The sequence below is a fragment of the Suncus etruscus genome, chromosome 2 (assembly GCF_024139225.1).
Source record: "Suncus etruscus isolate mSunEtr1 chromosome 2, mSunEtr1.pri.cur, whole genome shotgun sequence".
NCBI lineage: Eukaryota > Metazoa > Chordata > Mammalia > Eulipotyphla > Soricidae > Suncus > Suncus etruscus.
Window position 1 is genome coordinate 39,690,272 of NC_064849.1, and position 27,561 is coordinate 39,717,832.

The following is a 27,561-nucleotide window of genomic DNA, read 5'->3' on the forward strand; positions in this document are numbered from 1 at the left end:
ATGTTGAAAATTTTAAAATTAAATTAAGTTTAATTTTAAATTAATTTTAAAGTTTTTAAATTAAAAGTTTTTGTGTCTATTTTAGTAATTTTGAAAGTGGTGTTTTTCTTTTGATAAATCTGTAGCAGTTAAAGTTTGAAATTTTTCTCCAATTATCTTCATTGTGTAATCTCCCAAATGTTTTATAGTTAATTCATATACTAAATTGTATGAGATAGTGTCTTCTTGGTTGTCTTTCAATGCTAGAATTAGGCAAAAGAATTTTGGCTCTAGAAAACCTTTAACTTCCACATGAAGCTGGTAGATTAATTTATATTAAAGTTATTCATTAACAATGCTAAAGAAGAAACTTGGAATTTTATAGAGCTTTACAAATTTACACAGGGTTTCTATATCCCAAGACATGAGTTTCATCATAATCATTATTGTTATTGAAATAACTATATTTGTTATTTTTACCATGCATTGCTTGTTATGTTGCTACTATGTTCGCAACATAAATTAGTTATATGGCCACATCACTAAAAGTACAAATCTGAGAAGAATAGTTTGGGCTTATGAAGTCGCTCACTTAAACTCTTTCTAGGTGCTTTATAATACTCAAGTAATCCTTTAGTTAGGATAGAGAAAAAGGAGAAGAAGGGAAGAAATAATAGAAGGAATTATTGATGGATGGAAGAAAGGAAGGTAAAGATGAAAGACAAAGGAAGAAAGGGATACCAAAGCTGATGATTCACTTAAAAATAATTATATTTGGGCTAGAAATGTAACTCGGTGGTAAAGTATATGCTTGGAATATTTAAAATCCATGGCACCTAACATCAAAATAGTGATAACTGTTATCTAGGATTTGGTTGACTATACCCATAACTATAAATAAAAATCAACATCTGTAAACTTAATCAATTTAATCCCTATAAAACGACTAGCAAGGAGTTCATTTGTCAATTACAATCACCTTTCGAAAAATTTGATGTCCTGGAACAGCTTGAAACCTTCATCTGCCTTCAGCAGAAGTTGTTGGAGTCTAATCTAAGAATTTAGTCATAAGTATTACTGTTGACAAGTACATTATTAAGGAGCAATTCTTTTCATAGTATCACTGGGAAAATTCTGTGGTTTTCTGTTCCGAGCTATGTAAAGCAAAACATATAGAAGTTACTCCTTAAAAAATGACCAACAGGGACCAGGGAGATAGCATGGGGGTAAGGCATTTGCCTTGCATGCAGAAGGACAGTGATTCAAATCCCGGCATCCCATACAGTCCCCCGAGCCTGCCAGGAGCAATTTCTGAGCATAGAGCCAGGAGTAACCCCTGAGCTCTGTGGGTGTGACCCAAAATCAAACAAACAAACAAAAAATGTCCAACAGTAAAGTCTATATAGGATAGAATTCCCTGGGTGTCAGTGAGTCACCTGGATACTCCACCACGTACAACTAAGCTCACCAAGGTTAGGGTACACACCTTTGAATACACTCTCACTTTGCCCAATACTAATGTAGGCCTTCAGAACTTCTTTATTAATATCTTTAGTCTAAATTCAGACATTGTTGAATCAAATAATTAATGATGGGGCTGGATGGCGGTGGATGGCGATGGATTTTTTTCTGCCAGCCCAGGCCACGTGGCTCCACAACCCCATCTAGCCGGCGGGTCCCAGGCCCAGGTGAAAGGCGGAAATCAGACTTATCCAGAGACAGGCATCAGGAAGCATCAGCTTTATTCATTCCCTATTCACCACATGTGTGTGGCCTATCTCACAACCTTTCAAGCATTCAGCCATTCTAGGCTAGCCCTGCCTCTTAACCCTTTCAGCCATCTTTCCTTTGGGCTCCATGCTGGTCAAAGACCAGAACACAGAGGCCCAAAAGCCAGAGCGCCCAACAGCGCAGAAAGGGGCCGAATCCCCTCGGTCCAAGGCTTATCTAACTTTTCCAAGACCCCTCCCAGGAATGGGCGGGGTTTTGCAGGTAAGGTCACACCTAATATCCGGTTCCCAAGACCCCTCCCAGAAATGGGTGGGTCTTAGGTATCTACACCAAATCCAGGGTCTAAGATAGGTACACCAATAGACATAACTGTCATTCTTACCTCCAGAAGCAACTTCACACATACTTTAATGTTATGGTGTAATTCAGTTTCACAGCCTATAAAACACCACCCTGCATTCATCCCTTAATATGGCTGCCTATGTGATAAAAGTGGTATGTTGGGAGGATACCAGTAAGCTTATTCCTCCATAGTAAATATTTATCCATATTAACTTCTCTGACAAAGCATATATTATTCTAGATGCAAGAAGCCATTTTGTGTATAGTAGTCTATACACTAAGATTGTGTTTTGTGCATTCCACTCGATTTATTGATGAGGTTGTTGCTGGCATTTACAGTTTCTGGAATAAAAAGATCACAGATATACAGTTTACTTAAGAATGAATGAAATTCATTTAGAATGAAAATAATCATATTTTCCTCAACATGAAGGTGTACTTTATTTATTCAGCATGCATAAATAATTCTTTCCTTGATTAAAAACTCAAATTGTCAATCACTTTGAAATGATTAACTTCTTTGCAGATGAACTGAAAGTATCACTTCAGAAGATAGTGACAAGAGAACAGGGAAATATTAATCTAAAACCATATGGGGAAATTATGACATATAATAAAACATTCTTCACTAATTTCAGTGTCTCTAAGTGAATATGATGATTATATTACAATAATATTACTATACTCTAAGGAAAAATAGACAACTTTTAATTTTACAAGCTGAATCTAATTGCCAAAGTGTTTTGCCTATATAACTCACAACTAAGTCAGTTTCAAACGTGAGAAAGTTGTCTTGCTTCACTACCCTTGTCTTGTTTGTTTGTTTGTTTGTTTCTTATGTGTACTCTTTAAAGATCTAATTATTCTGACTAATTTTATAAGGTTTGAAATCTTTCCCAGAAACAAGAAGTCAGTTACAATTCACCCAAAATTTCTCCTTTGGAGAACCCTGTACCCTAACTTATAGCATTGATTTTTATCAGAGATTATTGTGATAAATGTGATTAAATATAAAATGATGGCCAAAATCCATTGCAAAAGAGTTATTAAATCTCTCAGCAGGGGGATGTTAAGAGCCAGAACTCATGGTTCTTGAGTGATCAAGGAACTATAAATTACAGGAACCAATGCCAAATCCCTGCTAAATGGCAGTATGACAGTGAAGATTTTTTAGAGTTGTCAGAGACACAACACTCAAACAATAACTTTGGCACCTAAGTCTTGCTTGAGTGGAAATTTATAGAAGCAGACATAAAGTTTTATGAGGGTTTAGTAATGCATTTATTGTAGCACTTGTAAGTCATAACTCTGAGCTGAATGCTCTAGGAAATAAGCACAGAGATTCAGTGCATCCTGCTTTGAATGGCAGTGCTCAGATCTCCTATGCATTTGTGGCTCAGTTATGCATGGTCCGAGGACAGATGGCATCTGGGTAGTGAATGGTGTCTATTGGGATTTCAACTACCTAATGGTGTTGACATGCTGACTACCAAAATATAAAAATATGCAATTCACTACAACAAAAGTAGTAGTATGATAGCACAATGATATGGCATTTGCCTTTCATGCAGCCGACCTGGAATGGACCTAGGTTCAATCTCCATCATCCTTTATGGTCCCCTGAGTCAGGAGCAAATTCTGAGTATAGAGTCAGAAGTAACCCTGAGCACTGCCGGGTGTGGCCCAAAAACCAATAAATAAATAATATTAAAAGAAATGTAGTGTTGGACTCTTATCTAAGAGTATACTAAAGAACTTTTCTGGTAATAAATCAACGACTTAACTATAAGAACTGAAACTATAAAACTTTCAGAAAAAAACAGGAACCAGAATTATAGTACAGCGTGGAAGAGCATGTTCCTTGTTCAGGACAAACCTGAATTCCATCCCCTTTTTCCCAAATGGTCCTCCATGGCCACCAAGAATCATTCAGAAAATAGAGCCAGAAGTAAGCTCTGACAACTGACAAGTGTCACCTAAAACAAACAAAACAAAACAACAGGCAAAAGCTTCACGACACTGCTTTAGTAGTGATTTAGTGAATGTGACACAAACGCAAAGACAATTAAAAAAACTTAAACAAATTGAAATATGTATCAATTTTGTACTTCAAAAACTAAAAACAGGGGCCGGAGAAATAGCGTGGAGGTAAGGCATTTGCCTTTCATACAGAAGGACGGTGGTTCAAATTCCAGCATCCCATATGGTCCCCTGTGCCCGCCAGGAGCGATTTCTGAGCCTAGAGCTAAGAGTAAACCCTGAGCACTGCCTGGTGTGACCCAAAAACCAAAAAAAAAAAAAAAAAAAAAAGACTAAAAGACTAAAAACATGGGGCCAGAGCAGTGGCGTAGCCGTAGGGTGTTTGTCATGCACGCGGCTGACCTAGGACGGACTGTGGTTCAATCCCCCAGCATCCCATATAGTCACCCAAGCCAGGAGTGATTTCTGAAGGCATAACCAGGAGTAACCCAGGTGAGCCCCCCCCCCCAAAAAAGACTAAAAACACAAACAGCAACCCAATTTAAAAATGGATAAATGATTTGAATTCACACTTCTTCAAAGAAAGTATTATATTGGCCAACCTTAGCCAATGAGTACATGAACAAATATTAAATATCCCTAGCCAATAGGGAGCTAGAAATTAAAGTCACAAGAAGATACATCATATCAATTAGAGTGCCTTACTGAAAAAGACGAGCAAGAAATAGTGTGTCGGGAGAATAAGGAGAAATTGCAACCATCATGCATGTATATATGTATATATACATATAAAATTGTACTATCTCTCTAAAAAGCAGTAAATAATTTAAATTAATTAAAACTAGAAGATTTAGTACAAAATGTATGGAATTCACATATGACCCAGTAATTCCACTTCAAAGTATATATTCCAAGTAAAATGCATAGTCACATGGATATTTGTGTTCCTAGTAGACAAAAATAGAAGCAATCCAACTATCCATAGAAACCTGAATAAACAAAATGAGCTATGTACATACAAGGAATATTATCCAATCTTGAGGGAAATGTTGACAGTGCTACTGGATGGATGAGCTTTGAAGACATTATACTAAGTAAAATAAGCCAGTCATTAAAAAAAGAATTTATGATCCAGCTTCTATGAGAACTTTACAATAAGCAAATTCATAGTAAGGAAGTAGAAAAAAGTTTTCATAGACAGAGGGAGAATGGAAAAAGGTGATATAGAAAATTATTGTTTAATGAATATAAAGTTTTGGTCTGGGAAGACGAAATTTTTCTGATAATGGTTGATAGGAGCTGTTAAAAATGTGATTTTTTTTTTTTGGTTTAGTTTGATTTGGGGGCCAGACCTGGAAGTTATCAAGGCTTACTCCTGGCTCAGTACTCAGGGCATTTAGTCAGTGGATCATTTGTGGTACCAAGGATAGAACTCAGGTCAACACAAGATGGCACGTTGCCCTCTCTATATTATCTCTGGTCCCAAAACTGTGAATTTTTCTTCCTTAGAACTTCACAATTTCAATAGCCAAGATAATCAGAGTTGTGTATATTTTATCTCAACTAAAAAATTAGAGGACTGAGGAGATATTTCTCCTAGTATGTGTGAGACCCTGAACTCAATCCCTAGCGCTCTCTGACTCCCTGAGTATCATCAGGTATAATCCTGATAGTCCACCAGCTCTAATGGGGATATGCCCTATAGAAATTAGAAATTAAAAATTAGCAATAATGAATTAATTTTCAAAACCAGAAAGAATTGAAATGTGCAAAAATAGAGAAATAGAGATCACTAAATAAATAATAATAACACTCAATTTAGTGAGTATGTAGGGGGTAGCACTCATCATGATGACAGCATAAAAATGCATATATGACAGCATTAAGTGAAATTGTCTCATATTGAAATTATAACTAGTATAACTCATGGAAAAATTAATATAAAAATGTTTTCAAATTGTACATGAGCATGATGAAATGTTTACCTTTATCCACCTACTTTCTAATTGTTTAGGAAACTAGATTCAATAATCTACATTGAAATTAATTTTAAATATTATTAAAACCTTTTAGTAGTTATAAAAGCTATAATACTGAATATTTTTTAGACTATTGAAAAGTAATGAAAGTATCACAGATATACATAATTGAGGTTCCTAAAAACCCCTACTACAACTCTACTAAAAAATGCTCCAGTATTTTTTATTGAGCAAAGGGCTCACAAGATGAACATATCTGAATAATAGATTTTCAAGGACAGCCATGAGTTTGACACTGGGCAAATCTAGATTACTGGTGGCAGAAGTACATGTTCAGAGAGGCAAATAAAACTTGACTAATTGAGCAGTTTTTAAGACTGCTTATCAGTATGAGACCATGATTGTAAATGGGTTATTATTAAAACTTAATTATGCAGCTATATTTCTGTGGTTTACTGATGTCGGTAAATAATATATATTTTTCAGCAAGATCCACTTCTTTTTTTATTTCTTGTTTGGACAGGTGGAAATGGCATTTGTGCCACACTCATTGGTGCTCAGGTCTTAACTTAACTCTGTGCAAAATATCCCTGGTGGTGCTCAGGGAACATATATGGTATTGGGAATCAAATTTGGGCCTTTCCCCCTGTACTATATATATATCTCCAGCCCAAGATCCAATACCTCTCAATTACCTACCCTAAGAAATAATATTGGAACGAGAAAGGAATTAGATATATTTGTGGCATCTGTTGTTTAAAAGGACAGATTGAGATTGGGAGAAGATCACTCACCAAACAGAATCTACAGTTTCAGGTTATGCAGCTCCTTAAAAGAGTCTGTATGACATCTTTGCTTAGAGAAGATTCTAGTCGTCAGTTTCCCAGAGAAAGGAACCATTAGATTCTCCTACAGATTCTAAGAAAACGAGATTTTCATCAGTGCCTTTCTGATAGGTCACAAGCTCTTTTAAAGTCATATACCAGGTGTCTTTCAAAGCCATTATCTCTATAGACTTTGACTGAAAATGTCACAAATCATTTACATTCCATGATGCTCTTAGATTTCAATTGAAAGAAGATTTCCAAAGATTAGTTTACATCTTCTCTACCATATGCTATTTGAGTTCATTGTGTTCTCGCATCGATCGTAGGTGGTTCGAGATCAGATCTCTCACTGTACCGTAAAATTACGCCAGACCACAGGACTCATGGAGTACTGCCTGGAAGTGATCAAGGAAAATGATCCTAGTGGGTTTTTGCAGGTGAGTGTCATCTAGTTTGTTTGTTTCATGTTTGCTTGTTTCATGAACTGAGGCCTACATGAAGGTTGGAAATCCAATAGCATTAGCTTTGAATGGTTCCTGACAAGGAATTCCTTCTTGTGCATTACATTTCTATATGACTGAAAAAGTTCACTGACTTCCACAGAGTCTCTGCTTCTAATTTTGAAGCATGTGTACTTCTTGTTTCCTTTTTCGAGTTTTTGTATTTAGTCATAATACAGAAAACACAATAGCATAATTTCCTGCATGTTCAAAGTAGAGTTATGACATTACCTAAGAACAGTTCTTTTCACCTAATATCTGCATAAGGCAGTTTGTCTAGAAATGTCTTTATTTATTTTCTTTTAAAGAATTATTATAGCTAAGTTTATTATGATGCATTTATGATGAAATTGACATTTATAGCCTTTCTGTACAAGGTTACGTCAGCTTACCACCACCAAAGTGTCCAGCCCCACCTCCCAACTTAGTCCTCTATGTGGAGGTCACTTTAAAAGCCAAATTACTACTGAGAAGCACAATATATGAAAACTCTACACTGAAAATAAAATGAAAAGTAGTCTTGTTTAATAATATGATCGTTGAAACAAAAAGAAGGGGCCTTGCCTTATTTGACCTCATTAGCTAAAAATGTCTTTTTTTTTATTTAAATACCTTGGTTACAAACATGATTATGGTTGGATTTCAGTCATATAAGATGACAACCCCCCATCACCAGTGCAGCATTCCCACCACCAATGTCCCAAATATCCCTCCTCCTCTCCCTGCCCCCACCTGTACTCTAGAAAGGCTTTCTATTTCCCTCATATTTTCTCATTGTTAGGATAGTTTGCAATATAGTTATTTCTCTAACTAAACTCATCACTCTTTGTGGTGAGGTTCATGAGGTTGGCTGTAACGTCCAGCCCTCCTCTTTTGTCTCTGAAAATTGTTGAGAAATGTCTTTCATTTTTCTTAAAACCCATAGATGTGTGAGACCATTCTGCATCTTTCTCTCTCTCTCTGACTTATTTCACTCAGCATAATAGATTCCATGTACAGCATGCAAAGTTTCTATTTTCTGACCATTAAAATTGGCCAATATATCAGTGATTTATTCAAAAGCAGCAAAGGGTTTTCCTCTTAAGTGTTTTGTGGTTTCTTTAAGATGTAACTATTTCAGCTAAATTTTATTTAATTATTGAACCAATAATTTTATTTGGGACATAAGAAAACAGAGGCACAGCATTTGCCTTGACCACAGCCAACCCTAGTATTATTCTAAGCACTGCATATGGTTCTTTGAACATTCCCCAAAGTGATCGCTGATCACAGAGCCAGGAAGCAATCCTGGGCATCCCAAGGTATAGCCCAATTGAACTCCAAAAAATAGACTTGTTTAAAAATCATTTAACTCAGATTCTACCAAACTGGTCAAGAGTTCCAGAAACAGAATCTAAGTAAAAGAAATAAAAAAGAATTATTTACCAAATAATAGAGTGATAAATAAAGATGATGTGTTTAAAACGTAAGAAATTTTATTTTACAGATTTTACATATTTGAAGATTTTATTATACTTTACAGATTACAAATTATTACCCTATTTCAATATGCCTCTCAAAACTACTTCATAAAATCCATTCCAAGCCTGATCAGGGTACCCATACCTCATATTAGAAAAATTTGGACTGTTAGGTATAAGTAGGATTAACTAATTGAATACATATTTAATGTTTATGGCTTTTAATTGATATGTCATAATATGATCATATACTCCAAATTTGCCTACTATTTCTAGTTCTCCCCTCTGACTCACAAAAATGCCCCAAATTGGAGTGATAAATATTGAGTCACCCTTGTTGAAACAAGCTCTTCACCACCTGTGCAGAGATAGAAAAGATGTGAGTCACGACGCAGTTGGGTGGAAATGCTCTTGGAGAATTGGGAACAAGGTTCAGTGTCCAAGATGGTGGCAAAATTCTTAGACTGTGATCTTTGATGTGATTAGATTTCTGATGCCCTCATAAGGAGAGTGCACCTGACTGAGGATCAGTGGGGGAAAGGAACACTCACTCCCAGGATGACCACGGACTTTGACCTGAGTTTGGACAACAGCCCTCTGCTACAATCTATTCACCAGCTTGACTTTGTGCAAATGAAAGGTAAGTGCAGGCATCTACAGCCCCATATCCAAGGTGAATTCAGGTCATTGAGACAGGATACTGCTTACCAAATGGTAGCAAATAAGGTGGCTTATATATCACCTGAGATATGGGAACACACATACACACATCACCACTCCCACACATACATTCCACTCTGGTCAATATTCCAAAGATCTGGACTGATTTCTATCTTGTCATGCAGTGGGAATGTACTGTTGTATTCATGTTACATATTTCTTAGAATATCAATTTATTTAGATAAACTATGCTTATTTTACATGCTCAGATTCAAGAATAGCTGTCATGAAGTGTGTGTGAGAGAGAGGGAGAGAGGGAGAGGGAGAGAGAAAGAGAGAGAGAGCACATAGATCATTACAAAAATAAAATCTTGGTATAGAAAGTAACCCAGAAATGCTGATCAGGAAAATGAGCTGGACTGCAGGAAGTAAAATTTGAACTGTAACTTTTTTAACTCTCTAGTTTATGTGACTAATGAATATTGCAAGATCTCTTGAGATTTTAGGGGTGACTGAAAGAGCAGCATAATTACTTAAAATTATGGAACATAATTGTTATGAAAAGAGCAAAAACTTAAGTCAGTGCTGCAATAATTTTATGAAAGCATAAATAACATTCATTTTACATATTATTTTTACTTTTTATTTTGAAATAATTACACAGCCACAGAAATGTATGATAATTTTATTATGTGATATCTACAATACCAAACACAGAAATTGGTACAGTGTCTATATAGTTATATACTGTTTTTTCAGTCTATATAGTTATATACTGTTTTTTTATGTATATAATTTCTAGTAACTACTGCTGTTATAAAATTTAAATGATTCCCTAACCACAAAAATCACCCTGGAGTCTTTATAGTACTTTGTAGTCCGACTTGTTTCCCCTCCCCAGCCCCTGGTGACTTCTGATCTTCTTTCCAAATGGCATTTGCTAGGATTGGGGACCACACCTGGTAGTACTCAGGTATTGGCTGTATGCTCAGAAATTACTCTTGACAGGCTCAGGGGCCATATGGGATGCTGGGATTGATCCTAGGTTGGCCACATGTAAAGCAAATGCCCTACCACTCACTATGCTCTAACTCCAGCACCCACTCCTTAATTCTTTAATTTAGTAGATTGTGAGAACAAATGAATTGTTGGGACCGGAGATACCTACAGTAGGTAGAATGCCTTGCACACAGCTGACTCACTCTGATAACTCAAAATTTCCCCTGAGGATTGCTGGGTGTGGCACAAAGAGTAAGCAAGCAAAAAAAACTATAGTTTACCATTTATAGATTTCTTGCCAATCCATTCTTTGGAGTGTTTACTACAGATTGATTTATTCTACTTTATCAACCCTATCAGACAATGAGAAAAATGGGGCACAGAAAGGCTAGGTTACTGTGTAAGCTCACTCAGTCAGTGGGTAGCAGGGTAAGGTGTTTAAAACCAAGAACATGGCTCCAGAACTCACTTGCTCAACCTTCAGGTTCTTACTGAAAGGTTTCTTCAATAAATCATGGAATTCCCCTCTCAATTTGTTTTTTGTTTTTTGTTTTTTGTTTTGTTTTGGTTTGATTTTGGTTTTTGTTTTGGGGCAACACCCAGTGATGCTCAGGGGTTACTCCTGGCTCTGCGCTCAGAAATCGCTCCTGGCTTGGAGGACCATATGGGACGCCAAGGTCCCTCCTAGGTCAGCCTAGTGCAAGGCAAATGCCCTACCACTGCACCACTGCTCGAGCCCCTACCCCTCTAAATTTTAAAGATAAATTTAAATTCCACTCTTAAAATTTTTTCTTGCTGTTGAAATACTTTTACCTGGTTATCCTGGTAAAGATAGCCATTTGAAATTATGAATAAAGCCCCAGTAATCCCCCCATCAACCTCTCTGTTCCCCATTCTTTCAATGAGGTTAACCATCACCAACAGAAAGATTCAGTTCCTAGTGCTTAGGGTATAAAGTAAGTCACTTAGAGGAGAGTTGTAGGGACTTTTGTTGAAAAGAACTAGGAGACAACTCAATTAGCATTGATAATGGGGAAGGAGGAGGGGTTAGGGAAAGTATCAAAGCCTCAGGGTTCTGAAGTGCTCTTAGCAACTGAGAAACTTTTCTGTTGTCTGAGTAAGGGAGCCCAAACCAGTAGCTAGGGTGGTAACAATTGTGTTGGAGAGAACAAACTCTTCATCTGTGGACTGGTTCCAAATCCACAGTGAATAGACCCCTGTCAGAATAAAATGTGGGTTTCATTGGTTGTGCATGCAGTCCATTAAACTCTGTGCACATAACTGAGACTGCCAAGTACTAACCATCAATACTCACACACTCACAACAGAAATTCACCTGATACTTAAAAATGCCCAAAACAGTTATTTATGAAATTAATGTATTAAGCCATTTGGTAGGAAGCTGGATTTATTTCATTTTCTTTTGTTTTTCAACACCTCATCTTAATTTAATTTACTTCTGATTAGTATCCCTTTACAGAATTAATTTCTATGCTTTGCTCTGTGCTCATTAAGTTTAATTAATTCAGTGAGAGCCCAGACCTGTTAAGAATCTAAATAATTTTTATCTGTCAGATGCTTGCAATTGGAAAGGCCAAAAGGCTGATGGAACTTGACTGGCAGTAGTTAGATTTCTGTTGGCTAGTCATGCAATGAATTGTGCCTGAGAGAATATCGGAATTTTTTACTCTTTTATACATTCTTAGTCAATTTAATAAGTTAGTATTCATAACATATCAGTAAAAAAAATACTAAGAAATTGTACTGCAAACTCCAGGTACAAAAGGGCCATAAATAAATTCCATTTAGAATGTTGCTAAGGTAATCTGATCTTATCTGAAAGTAATAGACGTGATGTTTTCTATTGTGCTAAATGAATTATTCAGAAAGTTAAAATATTTTCAAAATTATAAGAAATATTTGTTGAATTCTATATAATTCATGGACAAGTAAAATGTCTATTTACTTCTCAACTCAAATTTTTAATATGTCACTGGTTTGTAATTTTCCTATTAAGTTCCATGTTTTGTCCTTTATATCAATAAATATAGCTTTGTTGTTAGGTTTAAATATAAATAGGTTTTATCAGCTTATATTTAACTTAGTACAACTACTATTCAGCAAGAAAGTACTACCTAAAAATATCTTCTTAGAGATAAGGACTTAACTGATCTCTTTCTGTTCCCACATCACCCTTATACCATTGAGCAGTGAGTGGAAAAAATTGTTACCTTATTGATTTAAACACACCTGTGAAGTAGTATGTTTCCTGTTTGCACACTGATGAGAATGGAACAGCCTCTTTCCAGACTATTGGAAATGGATTTTGAATTTTCTTTTATAGAAAACACTGGCTTAGGGCCAGTGCTATATAGCACAGAGGATAGGGCATTTGTCTAGCATGTGGCAGACCCAGATCAGTCCCTGCCTTCTGATATGGTCCCCTGAGCCTGCCAGGAGAGATCCCTGAGTACAGCCAATTGTTGCCCTTGGGCAAAAAAAAAATTAAAACAATGAATTAAGCTTTGCTTTCTGTGTTTATTGGAGAAGAACAAAAACATTTTTCTTTCATTCTAATTGTCATTGTCAATTCTTCCCAAATCAAAGGATAGAAATTTATCATTCTTTTCCTTAATCCACCAAGGGCCCTTCAGCTTAGTTCAGATTAGGTTTCAACTATTGACCTTCTTGTTGAAAAATATCCTTCCAAAATTATCTAACGATATAAAATATCTCAAGATTTATTGTTTCTGAAATAGAATACCTATGTGTTGAGTCTGAGCTGAAATTAGTCAGCTAAGACTACTTAACCTTTTTAGCACAGTGGCTGTTTATCCCATTCAGTGCCACTACTCACTTTAGAACCCATTTGTCTTCATTAACTCATGGTGGATAATAAGAGCATGAGCAGTCATCATGGTCACAGGCAAAGGCATTGTGATCTAAACAAACCCTTCTATAAATTATGAAGAAAGAGTGTCCAGAGGTTTGGCAATGATGGGAATGAGCACATATGCTGTCTTGCATTCATTGTGTTTAATGCTAGTGGAGGTTCCCAAGGTGGGGAGGAGAGAGGCAGCAGCCCAGTGAAGTCAATCTACCTCTTTCTCTCTCCCTATTTCTGCCACCCTGGCGGTAGCTGGGTAAATCTAGAACTGATAAAGTTTGCAGTGAACCCTCTTGGCATGGACATTAAATTCCACGAGGTCCATTAGGCAGCCAAACTGCACCTGATATCCACTTATTCTGCCAGGCTGGAAGTTAATCCCCACTGCCTGATTTCTTGGAAAATCTGGGCTCAGGCTGAAGCCAGGAATTGCTCTTTGCAGGAAAGGAAAGTCAGCCAAAGATCTTGCCTAGGTCTTTCAGTCTGTCCCATTCCCTCACAGAAAAAAATTCAGGAGGAAAAGAACCTTAAAATAAAAACGGGTTTTATCTGAAGATGTTGAGGATTGAAAGAGAGATAAAGTAACAAGCTCAAGGAAGATACAGGCTTCTACGAAGGCAGAGAGAGCACTGGGGACATGTCCCAGCATGAAAGTATGAACATCTACATCTCAAGAGAGGAGATACGAGCAACACGTGCATGCAGGCACCATGTTTGCTGGCTGGCAACATATATGTGCCCCTTCCATTGTCAAGTTGACTTTTTGCCTCCCAACCTGCACCTTGTGATGCTTTCTACAAAGCTGAATCTGTTGCTAGGGTGGTTACTGGAGTGGTTGCTAGTGGAGAGTATTGCAGGTAATTGATTCTCTTCTTTGACATTCCATACCTCACTTTTGCTGAAGAGAAGCTCCAGCAGGAGAGAAGGGGTTCAGCTTTCTCTGGGCTGAAGCCTGGTGATACTCTTTATCAGTAAATGAGGAAGTACCCAGGACAATCCCTTCTCTTGGTTTTATGGCATCCCCAGAATTTTTACTACCTTTCAAGGATTCCTTGCTGTCTCAAGAATTATTGCTGCTGTGGGGCTGGAGTGATAGCACAGGGGTAGGCATTGTCCTTGCATTTTGCCTTCCTGGGTTCTATCCCCAACATCCTGTATGGTCCCCCCAGCACCTTGAGGAATGACCCCTGAGTATAGGGCCAAGAGTAACTCCTGAACACTCCACTGAGTGTGTCCCAAAAGTAAAAACAAACAAACAATAAATAAGTATTCATTGCAATATGGGGGCCTTTCCCTACCTGCCTATCTGATGTTTATGCACATAATCTAGGGGCCATTTAGGGGCCTCAGAGCATACATTTGCATTTACTCTTCTCAGAAATAGTTTGTCATTTCTCTATACTTTCCTCAGAGGTGACTTATGTTCAAGCAACACAAAAAGGAATGACAGTCAACGAAAGAATTTTCAGAGGTGACTGTGAAATGACTTCCTAAACTCCATAGCTCTTAAGGTGAAATATTTCAATCACCTATATTAGCAATTCTTAGGAATTGCTTTATTGTTTATATTTAGGGAACAAAAAGAAATATTCTTCCTGGAAGTAGGCACAGGACTTCCCTCTGGGACAGTCATTCATTACCTGACTGAAGCAGCAACACAGTGCTTTGTAAGCATGTAAGCCAGCTTGGTGTCAAAATCCAGCTCCACCAATTACTTCCTATGAAATCTTGCTGTGTTTTAACTTTGTCTACAAAACAGAAATAATAATGCCTACCTTCTGAAATTTGCTATGCATATTATATGAGAGAATACATGTAAACCTCTTACTACATTGTCTGGTATTCAGTAATTTTTTTCATACTGAAGGTAGAAGACCAACTTTTTTCTCATATATAAACTTCACCAAACTTACATTAACTTGGACAGGGGAGTTTTTGTTTTAAATAACAATAGTAAAGATACCATTACTATTTGTGGTTTAGGCATGCAATATTATTTAACCACATCTATCACCAACTACTAATATTCATCCCACCACACTGTCCCCTCAGTCTCTTCTAGCCTATTTCTCCCACCTCACAATTCTTTATATCTACTTGGTAAACTTAATTCTTTTGGTAGAATCATCAGCATCATCTACTCTCTTAATTTGTTTCTTTATATTCACATATAAGTGAGATTATCCTGTGTGTTTATTTGAATTTCTCTTTATTTTACTTAACACATCAGCCTCTAGTTCCATCCAAGCTGTAGCAAATTGCAATACAGATTTTTTCTTATATCTGAGTAGTATTCTATTGTGTATAGATAAAATAATCTCTTTTTTTAAATAAATTTTAATTGGATCACTAAGAGATACACAGTTACAAATTTGTTCATTGAGTTTCAGTCATACAATATCCAACACCCATGCCTTCACCAGTGCACATTTTCTGCCACTAATATCTCCATTTTCTCTCCCTTCTCTATCCCCTACCCTACTCCCTGCTTACCTCTGTGACATACATTTTTCCTTTCTCTCTCTTTTCCCTTTTAGATACTGTGATGCCATAATTTCTTTATCAATTCATCCATTGTTGGGTACTTAGGTTTTCTCCAGATCTTAAAAATAATATGCTACAACAATCAATCCACATATCTTTTCAATTAATGTTTTTGTATTCTTGGTGTAGATACTAAAGAGTGGAACTATTAGGGCATAATGAGGTTCTGCTTTCAAATTATTGAGATGTCTTCATACTGTTTTCCGTAGAGGTTTCCTAGAAGTTTTCATACTGTTTTCTATAAAGGTCTCCACTAGTAGTGAAGGAGAGCCCTGGTTGTCTCTTATCTACATCATTCTAGACAAGTGTAAGTAATACCTCATAGTTATTTTTTAGACTACCGGTAGTTATTTTTTACCTATAGCTGAAGTATTAAAAGGGAAATCTTTATTTTTTACTCCACCTAAATTTTTTCAGTGTATAAATATGATAATTTATTAAATACTTTATGTATTTGTTTTTTGTTTTTTAAATATCTTTCAGCACCTTGATTACAGACATGATTATAGTTGGGTTTCAGTCATATAAAAAACTTCCCCCTTCACCAGTTAAAGGGGAACTCTTTCATGAAAAAATATGAGCTATAATTTAAAGTAACATGGCCTTTAAAAAGTAAGACATTTGAAAACTGGCATATCAGACATTAGTTGGGGGATATAATTGAGACCAAAGTGTCAGAGACCCCTTTGAGGAAGACAGTAAAAGCAACTTCCCTCTTATAATTAAGAAGGGTATTTTAGTCCCAGACTTGAGTTTGCAGCATAAAATAATGCTAACAATTAGAATTCTGATCAGGTCAAGAGAACTGTTCTTTGAGAAAAACAGAGTTCTAGGAATGGTTATTAATATCTTGAAACTAAAATATCTGTGACAGCCCCAATGATAGGAGTAGCAGCTAGCTAAAATGTTCTTTCTTAGGATTCAGCCTGGGGAAATGTAACACTATCCATTTCCAAAATAAAACAGATAAACTAGTTCAGAAATACTTTGGATTCTTAGAGACCATTTATCTCATACCTAATAAAGCAAAACCAGGTAACATCACAGCTATTATAAAATCTTTTTTTCTAAGATGCCAGCCTTTGTCTTTGCAGTGAGGGTGTAATCTTGTCACATTTTTCTTTCTATGCAGCATCCTTTTGGGATAAATAAGGAAAAGTAAAAAAAAAATTCTCAGTACTCTGAGATAAATTTCAACACATGCAGATGTCTCTAGATTTGTTTGTTCTTTCTCACTTTTTTTTCTTTTTTTTCTTTTTTTTCTTTTTTTTTTTTTTTTTTTTTTTTTTGGTTTTCTTTTTGGGCCACACCCGTTTTGATGCTCAGGGGTTACTCCTGGCTAAGAGCTCAGAAATTGCCCCTGGCTTGGGACGCCGGGGATCGAACTAAGTTCCTTCCTTGGCTAGCGCTTGCAAGGCAGACACCTTACCTCTAGCACCACCTCACCGGCCCCTTGGTTGCTTTTTAAAATCTGGCACAATATTAAAATCTAAAGATTAGTGACTTCTTTTTTCTGTCCATTTAGTTTCTAAAGTATGTCCACCAATGAATATTTTGGGGGGAGCCACACCCAGTGATGCTCAGAGGTTACTCCTGGCTATGCTCTCAGAAATCGCTCCCAGCTTGGGGAACCATATGGAATGACTGGGGATCAAACTGTTGCCCATCCTTGGTCAGCCACGTACAAGGCAAATGCCCTACCGCTGCGCCATCACTTGAAGCCTCACACCAAAGAATTTATGTGATGTTCACATGTTTTGATGACACATCATTCCATATGCTTTAATTAAATTTTAATTATACTAATGTCTATATGAGGAACTTTGAGTTATTATAGTTAATTATTCATTTGTTACAAGTTAAAGTCAACTTGTGTTTATTTTTACTTTAAAATTGATGGATGTATATTTGCCGGAGACATGGCAAAGAGAAAATGCAAACTGACTAGCAAAAAATAAAATAAAGAGGGCCTAAGAAATAATTGATTTATAGTATATTATAACTAATAATAAGACGAGGTAAGAGAAATATAAATATGAAGAACAATTCCATACCTCTAGATGGATTGCTTTAAAATTTCATACTTTACAATTAATATCTTAAAATGTATCATTTGAGATGGGGGGTTGGAGCATACTGAGCTTATTCCTGACTCTAGATTTAGAGATGACTCCTGGCAGTACTCAAGGACCATGGGTGGGTACTAATATCAAATTAAACTAAGATGCCTGCAAAACAAGCACTTTATTGACTGTGCTAGCTCTCCAACCCCCAAATGTATCCTTTTCATAGTGAAAAGCATGATTTGAAAAAAATTCCTAACCTATGGTTGACCTAAAATTAATCCTCCACATAGAAGGTTTGTGCTGGGCTACAGATTGTTAGAATGATTACAAGAAGTTCTGTCCATCTTTCTGCACCATTAATTTTGGAAACACAATTTCTATTTATAATTTGATCACCTGAAATTAACTGGTCATAAATTTGATCTTATTTAGTCTAGTATTCAAGCATGGTTTGTGTCTGTGTGTTTGTGTATGTGTGGGTGGTATCATGATTTTTTTAAGTTTAAAATGATGATCCTGCTTTACCTTCTCATTTCTTATGAGTCATGGTTTCCATTTTTTTTTAATTTCTCACTAGAGAATCAGTTCTCTAAATTATTATTAAATTAATAACTTTCTGTTTGGGGTCATTGGCAAAGAGCAAGTATAATTCAATTCATGACACTCCAATTCTAATTTGAGTACAGCACACCAGGTGTTTCGCCACTAATGTTTGTTCATCTAAATATCTCTGGAGGTAATCCAAATTGTCCTCTCCTATTGTTAAATAGCTACAGAAAATGTACTTATATGTTGGTGTTGAAAAACATTTTAAGCAATTAGCAAAAATAAATATTCCCAGATACAGATTTTGATCTGTTAGGAGCTGTGATGATTATTATATAATGTCTGCATTCTGAAGACACCTTATCTGCACATCTAGCCAATACAAAGATGCTTAGCACAAAATGGGAAGAAGACATATTGGTAAAAGTAATTGGTGTTAGAGTCTTTTAAGACCTAGAGGATTAGGGCCCAAAGAGATTGTACAGCAAATAGGGTATCCCATATGGTCTCCTAGCATCTTCAGAAGTGATCCCTTAGCACTACATCAAGTAAGCCTTGAACAAAGCTAGGTTTGCTGTCCAAAATAACACAAACAAATTTTTAAATAGAATTTAAAATAAAATATCTTGAAGATTACTTGACCTTTCTTTGCCAGGCCCAATATTATCCCCAACTACTCTACGCTTCAGGAGCCAAAACCTTAGTACAGTGGATAGGGCATTTGCCTTAAACTGGATTCAATACCCAACATCCCATATAGTCATCTGCGCACTGCCAGTATTAATTACTAAGGGAATGACTCCTGAGTGTCATTGGGTATGCCCCCAAACAAATACAAACTAAAAATAAACTATACTTCAGACTCATCACCGATTCTTCCATACCAGCACAAAACAAGTGCTACAACAGGTGCTGCTTTCAGGGTCAATCTTGAAAGAACATTTCAAATTTTTCATAAATTTTGAAACTGTTTCAATCACTATCTTATTTGATATCAAATTTTCAAAAATCTACTGCTATAGCCGTAAACACACCTTGAATGGAATCACTGGTAGAAGATAAACGATAAAGCTTTAGAAACATTATGGTTTCAGAGTCATTTTTCAAAATAGGTTGTCCTTGGTATATAATCTGGGGTTTAAGGCATAGAGTAAATTTTACAATGAATGGATCCATCAAGTTGAAGTTTAAATAGGTTTTCATAGTCAGGATGGGAAATTCATCCCCCAGATATAAAAGATTTTCCTTATGGATACTTTTTTTAGTGCTCTAGCTTGTAATAACTAGCTCAGGAATGGGCTCCATTCCTAAAGATACTATGAGATACCCTGCTCAGATCTCCTCTGCACTTCAGGATAGCAACTCAATCTAGCCATATATTTATCAGGAAGGTTTTTATAGTACCAAGAAACTGTATTTACAAACTGTGTTTGTAACTCAACAGAAAACAAAGTTACATTGATTTCTGTTTAGCTTCCTCTCCAGTTCCAGCGACCCCCATCCTACAGCTGGAAGAGTGTTGCACCCACAACAACAGTGCTACGCTGTCCTGGAAACAGCCCCCTTTGTCCCCAGTACCTGCTGATGGGTATATCCTGGAGCTGGATGATGGCAGTGGTGGTCAGTTCCGGGTAAGTCCAGCCTACTTCTTGTTAACCAAAACCCGTAACTGCCTCCAACCATCCACCATGGAGTCTTAGGCCTGCCTCCCCACGTCTTACTAGGAAATACCACAAAGGAGGGTCTGTTTTTTCCATGTACCATCAGAGCAGCCCCAGGGGTTGCTGATGAGAAAACAGCACTTTCCTGAGAAAAACCACATGTAGTAATGTCAGTTCTAGTGTTCCTGCTTGCACTCAAATAAGGACACTACCACTTTACTGTATGACGATGTCCCGGTCTCACCTTATGGAGCCTAAAGCCACTCACAAGTAAATGTGGATGAGAGTAATAAAAGCTACCTTCTGCACTGTTGCAGCCCTCCTAGGCCCCAGTCTTCTGAGCTCCATCTTGGAGAGTTGGTATTTTAAGGCCCTGCTTTAAATGCAAATTATTTTTACTCATTACATCAGCATAATGTTTCAAAGTGCAATGATAAAGAATAAAACAAATACCCAATCTATGCTAAAGATACATTCTGCTGGGATTTATTTTAAGATCTTGAAATGTCATTCTCTTCTTTTGCCTGTTTCCTCTCCCTTCTCTGTGCTGTGATAAAGCCAAGGTTCCTGATTTAGCTTAGAGGGAAAATTTTATGGCAGTTTCTAAAGTGGAGCTATGAAGACCACATAGAGACAAACTTCATGTTTTTAGACCCTATTTTTACAAATCACACTGGTAAACATCTCAGGAAATAAAATACACTGTATATCATACCTATACGCTCCCAACTTTGATTTTTTAAGCCGTAATTACTAACTCTTTACACCATTCACAAAGTTCTCAGGCTCTTACTAAATATAAGGCACTATAGTCGTCAGTTTTCACATACACCTTCCCAATCTCATAAAATGAGTATTCTTTTACTAGATATGGAAACTGAGTCTAAAAAGAGTCACTTAAATAAATAATCTGATATCTCACAGGATTCAAAACCAGATCGGGATGACATGAAAGGGCTCAAGTCAAACCATTTGAAAGCAATGCCTCCCTATCAATAGGGTTCCCATTAAATGTCCTATTATTTGTTTACCCTCAGGAAGTATACGTTGGAAAGGAGACAATGTGCACCGTTGATGGTCTTCACTTCAATAGCACATACAATGCTAGAGTCAAGGCCTTCAACAAAACGGGAGTCAGCCAGTACAGCAAGACCCTGGTCCTCCAAACGTCTGAGGGTAAGGCCCTTCAGCAGTATCCCTCAGAGCGAGAACTGCGAGGCATCTAAGTGGCTGGCAAGGCCGGTGGTAACCCCTCCACTTCTCACATTCTGAAGTGTTTCCATGACTTGCTCTGCATTCTGGCACAGAGCTACTGTTCCTCTCCTGTCTGTAGAGAGCTCATGGTATGTGGATGTGATCCAAACCAAAGAGTCCGCAGCAGCAATACAAATGGCTTGGGCCATCGGCTTCCTTTGATAACCCTCTAAATAAGCTGCCGTTGAAGAAGCTGAACTATGTAGGCCTGAATATGTCCCTGGTGTGTGAGACCAAAGTATCTAGGCTCTAGGGCAGGTTTCCATGGTCCATAATAGACACCACTTGCCAATTTTGTCCAAATGATTCTAAATTGCTATAGTGATTGCTTCCTGAGGGTGGGTACTTGGTCTTTTTAGCTGTGGATTTATCTGACAGAATGTGTTTCCTATGAGTATGGGGTGCTAGATTGTTCAGAAAAGGCCACATGGCCGCTCACAGCTTAACCAGCATGGACTGCTTCCATTTCACACCCAGAGCTGAGGCCGGCAGCACCAGAACCGAGGCTTCCTGTGGGCACCAGACAGGAAGAGATCTGCAACTCCTCGTTGCCTCGCCATTCTCATCTTGGCTAGATACTCTAATTTTGGGTAGGCTGCCCTAGGCCACTGTACATGGCCTGACTATAGAGAACTTCACTTCTTCAAATACTCTAAATATCCTCCTCATCAAAGGCAAGTCATCTATCTTAGAAGAGGGGCTTGAATTTGATGACTAGGTATAATTTCTAAGGCTATTTATTAACTTACTGATTTTGAAAGCAATTGGAGCACATAAAATTATCCCTATGAAAAAGTATTTATGGTCTTTGCCATAGTGTTTTCAGACCTTCTGGTGTCCTCTTATTGTCAGCTCCACCCCACCAGTGGTTAGCCATTAGCCATAATCTCCCTCTGCAGAACTGATATTGTTGATTGTATTTAAATTCAAGATATTATCAGAAAGAACTGTAGTAGTATGTCTTCCTGCTTCCTACAGACCCTGGCATGTGCCAATCACCCTTCAAATGGTTCACATGGTTAAAAACAAGCACAACTTCAAATCCCACAGTGAGGCCTCTGGCCATGGAAACCATGTGTGGGGATTTTGTGAGCTATTCCAAGAAGGATGTGATGAAGGGGAGATGTCCACATGCCTCATGGCCATTCAGGTGCCAGGGATGTGGTATCAAGAGCTTCCTCTGGAATTATCATTTTAACAACTTTCCCTCTGGAATGACATATCAGCTTGAGAGCAGTTGCCTCTGTCCTCCAAGTCCCATGCTAAATGAAAACCCTCTAACAGATTTTCTAGATGGAGAAAATCCATCTAGAATGGACAATGGTGACCTCCTTCTCATGTGGGCACAGGCAGCATAACTAATGAGGGAAGTGCATGCCATCAGGCAGGAGGGGATTTGTAGTCATATTGCTAATATGTATCAGCAAATATACAATAAATCTATTCCTATTCATCATACCTCATGGAAATCATACTAATACTACTCTGTTCAAATTGATTAGCATAGCAGTCTGAGCACTGGCGTCTCTCTTTTTATCCTGTAGTAGGGTATAGTTTCTCAGTCTTTCTAAATGTTTGTAAGATTATGGTGTCTAATAAAGGCCGGGGTTGGAACTTCGATCTAGTACCACAGGCACAGAACTGGGAAAGAAGGGTGGACTTTTAAAGACTAATGGAACAATTCCTCTTTCAACAAAGAAACTGTACTGTAGAAATTAATTTCCTTCATTTATTTTCTATATTGTGTACAAATATAAGGTATGTATCTTAACACAAAGAAAGACTCTCATCATGTAGATATCAGTGTTCTCTGTTACTGCACAGAAGTGATTTACTCATGATGAAATAAAGTTCACACACATACTTTCTTCATAACTTTGGTTTGTTCTATTTGTTTTTTCTTCATTTTAATTCATACAGTGAGACAAGATTTACAAAGAAAAAATGCAACAAATGGTGCTTATTATTCTTAAAAATATATTTGATTAATTTCTAACAGTAGAGAAACCCTAATGAGCATATTTGAAAGAATAATATCTCTGGATTTTTTTTTTAGAAATCAGTGAAAAATGCCATTGACAGTTTTGATACATTAACTGGATTTAAATTTTATTCATCTAATTTCTTCCTGAAAAAAAATGCTTTGAGAGTCTTTTCCTTTGATACTATTAGGAATTAAAGGTGGGAGGGATTCACTTGATTCTACTGAAACAAGTTTTTTTTTACATTCCTTTTAGCTTTTCAGGGTTGAACCTTTATCTCACCATTTTAAAGGCACCACTTTAATATATAAGAACAAATTTAATTTGTATTTAGTCCGAAGCTTAGATTACCTTTCTTACATTATTTGAACTATCACAGAATCTTTGCTGCTGAGCGACTGGCAAAGTTATACAAGGAAGATCACATATTCACACTGCAATGAATTCTGATCATGTTTTCAAATGCAAATTGATTTGTCTGTTGATGGTGCATGTTTGTGGTAAGAGCTACTGGGGACACTGTGCTGTCAGAGAGGTTCCAGTCTTGGAAGAAATGGGCCTTCCTGGGAATCACCAGACAGTGCAGGCTTACAAAGGAAGGCCAGAAAGAAGACACAATTTAAATTGGGATATTGACCAGGACACAAAAAGAATTTAAAATAGATGCATTTAATGGAGATTATAAAGAATGTACAACAAAAAAAAAAAAAAGAGGAAAGGGAACCATGTCATTACATGAGTGCAAGTTTGATTAGTTCTCTGAAAGCAAATTTCTTAGGGATAGACCCAAGACAATCATAAAAAAGAAGGCCACCCTATCATTAACATTGTCATAAACCACTGTGTCTAGAATAGAAAAAAAAATTAAAGGCCAGTTGCAGATCTAAACTGACCCTGACTTAAGAAATAGAACCATAAGCAATTGAACATTTTAATGAAAATGATCAAATAAGGTTTATCACTGTAGTTGTAGTATCTTCACAGTAAAGTATTTCAGTTATTCAGGCTCTGGCAGTCTTTGAACCGGCTAGCAGTCTTTGCAACCATCTGTGTGAGCACCCGCTGAAAACATCCAGTAATGAGGTCTTCATAATACATGATGTTCTAGGGCTCATTTTGGGTCTGAGAGGTTCTACTCTAAAACACATTTTGTTTAAACAAAGTTGAGAACAGGATTGGAACGTTTTGCTTATTTTTTTCTATTTTTTTCTAATGATCTAAACAAACAGTACCTTTTTTTTAATCCTCTAGAAAGGAACATGCAATCAAAGGTATTATTCCTATGACTCAAATAAGTCCTTGAGTTACTAAGTAGCTGAAAAGAGGAGGTCTTTTTGTTTTATTTTGAGGATATACCAGCAATACTTAGGACTTATGCCTGGCTGTGTGCTCAGGAATTACTCTTGGAAGGGCTCAGGAGACCATGTAAAATGCTGAGATTGAATATGGTTCACACCCTACCCAATGTGTTTCTCTCCAACCCAAGGAGGTCTCTTTCTAACAATCCTCTAGTCCTAAAGCCAGGAATCACTTCACATAGCCTTCATCAGAGTACTTACAACACTCAGGGTAGTAAGAAAGCTTCCTGAATACAATTTCTTTCTGGAGGAAGGAAGAAAGGGTTGCATGAGTGGCATAAGGGGCTACTCCATGGACCATGTTCTAGAGATGGAATTCAAGGCTTCATGTGCAAAGCATGTGCTCCAATCCTTTGAGCTGTCTTCTAGCTCCTTTTCAAAATCTTAACTTAAAATAAATCCTGAGTTTTGGAGCAATAGCACAGCAGGCACAGCATTTGCTTTGCAAAAAAACAAAACAAAACAAAACAAAACAAAAAAAACAGCCTGGTTCAATCTCTGACATCCCATATGATGCCCCAAGTCTATCAGGAGTAATTCCTGCATGCAAAGCAAGGTGTAATCCCTTAGCATCACCAGGTGTGCCCCCAAAAAATATATCCTATAGGAAAAAAATTTCTATGTGAGAGGAATTCTTGGAAGTATAGATACTAATAAACTAATGAACACAATTTTTAGCCTGTTTATCTTAGTTTTCCTATTGGTTTCTAGATAGATTTTATAACAGAAATATATGACCAATTCCATTTTTATATCACCTTAATCTTCTTTTAGAGTTTAATATCTACTAACAAGTAATCTCTTCTAAAAATAAAATATTTCTAAGGGGTTGGAAAGATAGGACAGGTTTGCATGCTACCCACCAGGGTTCAATACCCATCATTCCATATGTTCCTGCTAAGACCATCAGGAATAAGTTCTAAGTACTAATGGGTATAACAAAAAAAAATGTATTCCAAAAGACGGATTTGTTTGAGAGTCATGAGGAAATGTCTTCCCAGAAATACATAAGAACTAGGGGCTAATATAGATCTTAGTTTCTAAATGGCGAGTCATAATCCTATATAGAATCATGTAGTTGAATGTGGGAGTTGTTTTTCAATAATTTTATTTATGATCTATTATCAGCAAATGTTTTAATTATATACTTATTTTATATACCCATATCGCATAAACACTTCTAGGGTGAAAAGAGGTCACAAGAGGAGATGATGATTAAGGCCTGATGCATAGGTGGTTGAAACTAGTCACTTGGATCCAAAACGCAGGTTGTCATCAGACTATGACAGGTAGTACTAGAGTGGATAGCATCAAGGTCACCCCTAGATATACGTGGGGAGCCATATGAAGCTGGAAATCGAACTCAGGGGCTAGAGCATACAAAGCTTGCACTCAAGCCCCTAAAGAAGACATTTTGAATTTATATTTTTACAGAAATAATATTCTGATGGTATTACTTCTAATAGCTGCACAAAATAAGCTACAACATATTGCAAGGGAAAAGAATATGATCTAAAGAGTAGAGGGAAGACTTTTCAAAGAAGAGAGACCAAACAGAGAGAATAATTGTTTTGGAGGCAAAAAGATGTACATAAGGCATACAATTGAAAATCTATCTTGAGCTGCTTAGGAAAAGGAAACCTTAATCATTCAAAAACACAAGTTGAGAACATTGATTTTGTTAGATTTTATACTGGGTCAACAAAAATGCATGAAGCATGGTCCTGCTACAGGCATTACTCCTCCTGCTTCTGAATTTCACTGCACTGGCTCAGAGAACTTAAACCAATTGCTCCACCTCACCTTTCTAAGAACTAAGCTATACATTCAACCATTTAGTCAACAATCTACAATCAAGAAGTCACTTAGAATGAATGAGAAAGAAATAGGACAGTCATAGATGCTTTTGTCCCATACCCACAGCACAGCCTCTGAATGCATTAAGCTCACTGACCCATTTGCAAAGTGCATGGCAAACTATAGACATGTGTCACATTAGACAAATAAAGAGGGATTAATATAAAAGTGAGTTAAGAAAAACAAAATTCAAAAGTGAGCATTCTGTCTGTGATATATATCTGGGTTTAAAAGCTATAAAGTATAGGTGCCAGAATGCTAGTACAGAGGGTAGGATGTTTGCCTTGAATACAGCCAGCCAGGAGTACCACTCTGCACCCTAGCATTGCCAGGTCTGACAAAAAATGTCACAAAGTATATATGTGTTTGAAGAAGATTTCTGATCTCTAGACAGAGGTCTGATTTTATCACCCAGGACGGAGCAGGAGTCTTCCAAACACCACGAAAGCACCAAGGGGAGAGTAAATGAACCTGAACGGAGTCTATAGTTAATCCCATGACAATATATTTTAAGGGTGGAGAAACCCTGTATCTCTTAGGCCAAGGGAATTCCTTTTTGAATGACCCCAATATGTGCAGGATGGAAAAAAAAGGGAAAAAAAAAAAGAACAAAACATTTTTTTTTATTTATCTATCTAACTTTTGTCTATTTTTTTTTGTTTTGGTGAGGTTATTGAAGTTGTTGTCTCCATTTATATTTATTTATTTATTTATTTTCTTCTTTTCTTATGTGCTCTTCCATATTTTTTATCTCAAGACCATGGCTTTTATGTGGTGCTTATCTTTATTGTTGGAGTGCTCATTGGATATTTTATTTGACACTTCTTTTTGTACTGCTGGGGTGTTTCACCTCTTTTTCCCCTTTGTCTCTCAAACTGATGATGAGAGCCTCTAGTCTAGAAGAACTCCGCCCATTTTCGGTGTATTTGATTTTTACCCCAGTTTATTA

The 27,561-nt window shown here is 36.9% G+C and overlaps 1 protein-coding gene across 6 annotated transcripts in view; it reads left to right on the plus strand.

Annotated features, from left to right (window-relative positions):
* TRIM9 (tripartite motif containing 9) overlaps window positions 1-27,561 on the plus strand; it is a 113,045-nt gene that overhangs the window by 66,726 nt on the left and 18,758 nt on the right. For all 6 annotated transcript variants that reach the window (XM_049767096.1, XM_049767111.1, XM_049767106.1 and 3 more), the window contains exons 4-7: window positions 7,165-7,275; window positions 9,285-9,438; window positions 19,974-20,131; window positions 21,199-21,337. In XM_049767096.1, the coding sequence (XP_049623053.1) occupies window positions 7,165-7,275; window positions 9,285-9,438; window positions 19,974-20,131; window positions 21,199-21,337 (562 nt within the window). The remainder of the gene's footprint in view (window positions 1-7,164; window positions 7,276-9,284; window positions 9,439-19,973; window positions 20,132-21,198; window positions 21,338-27,561) is intronic.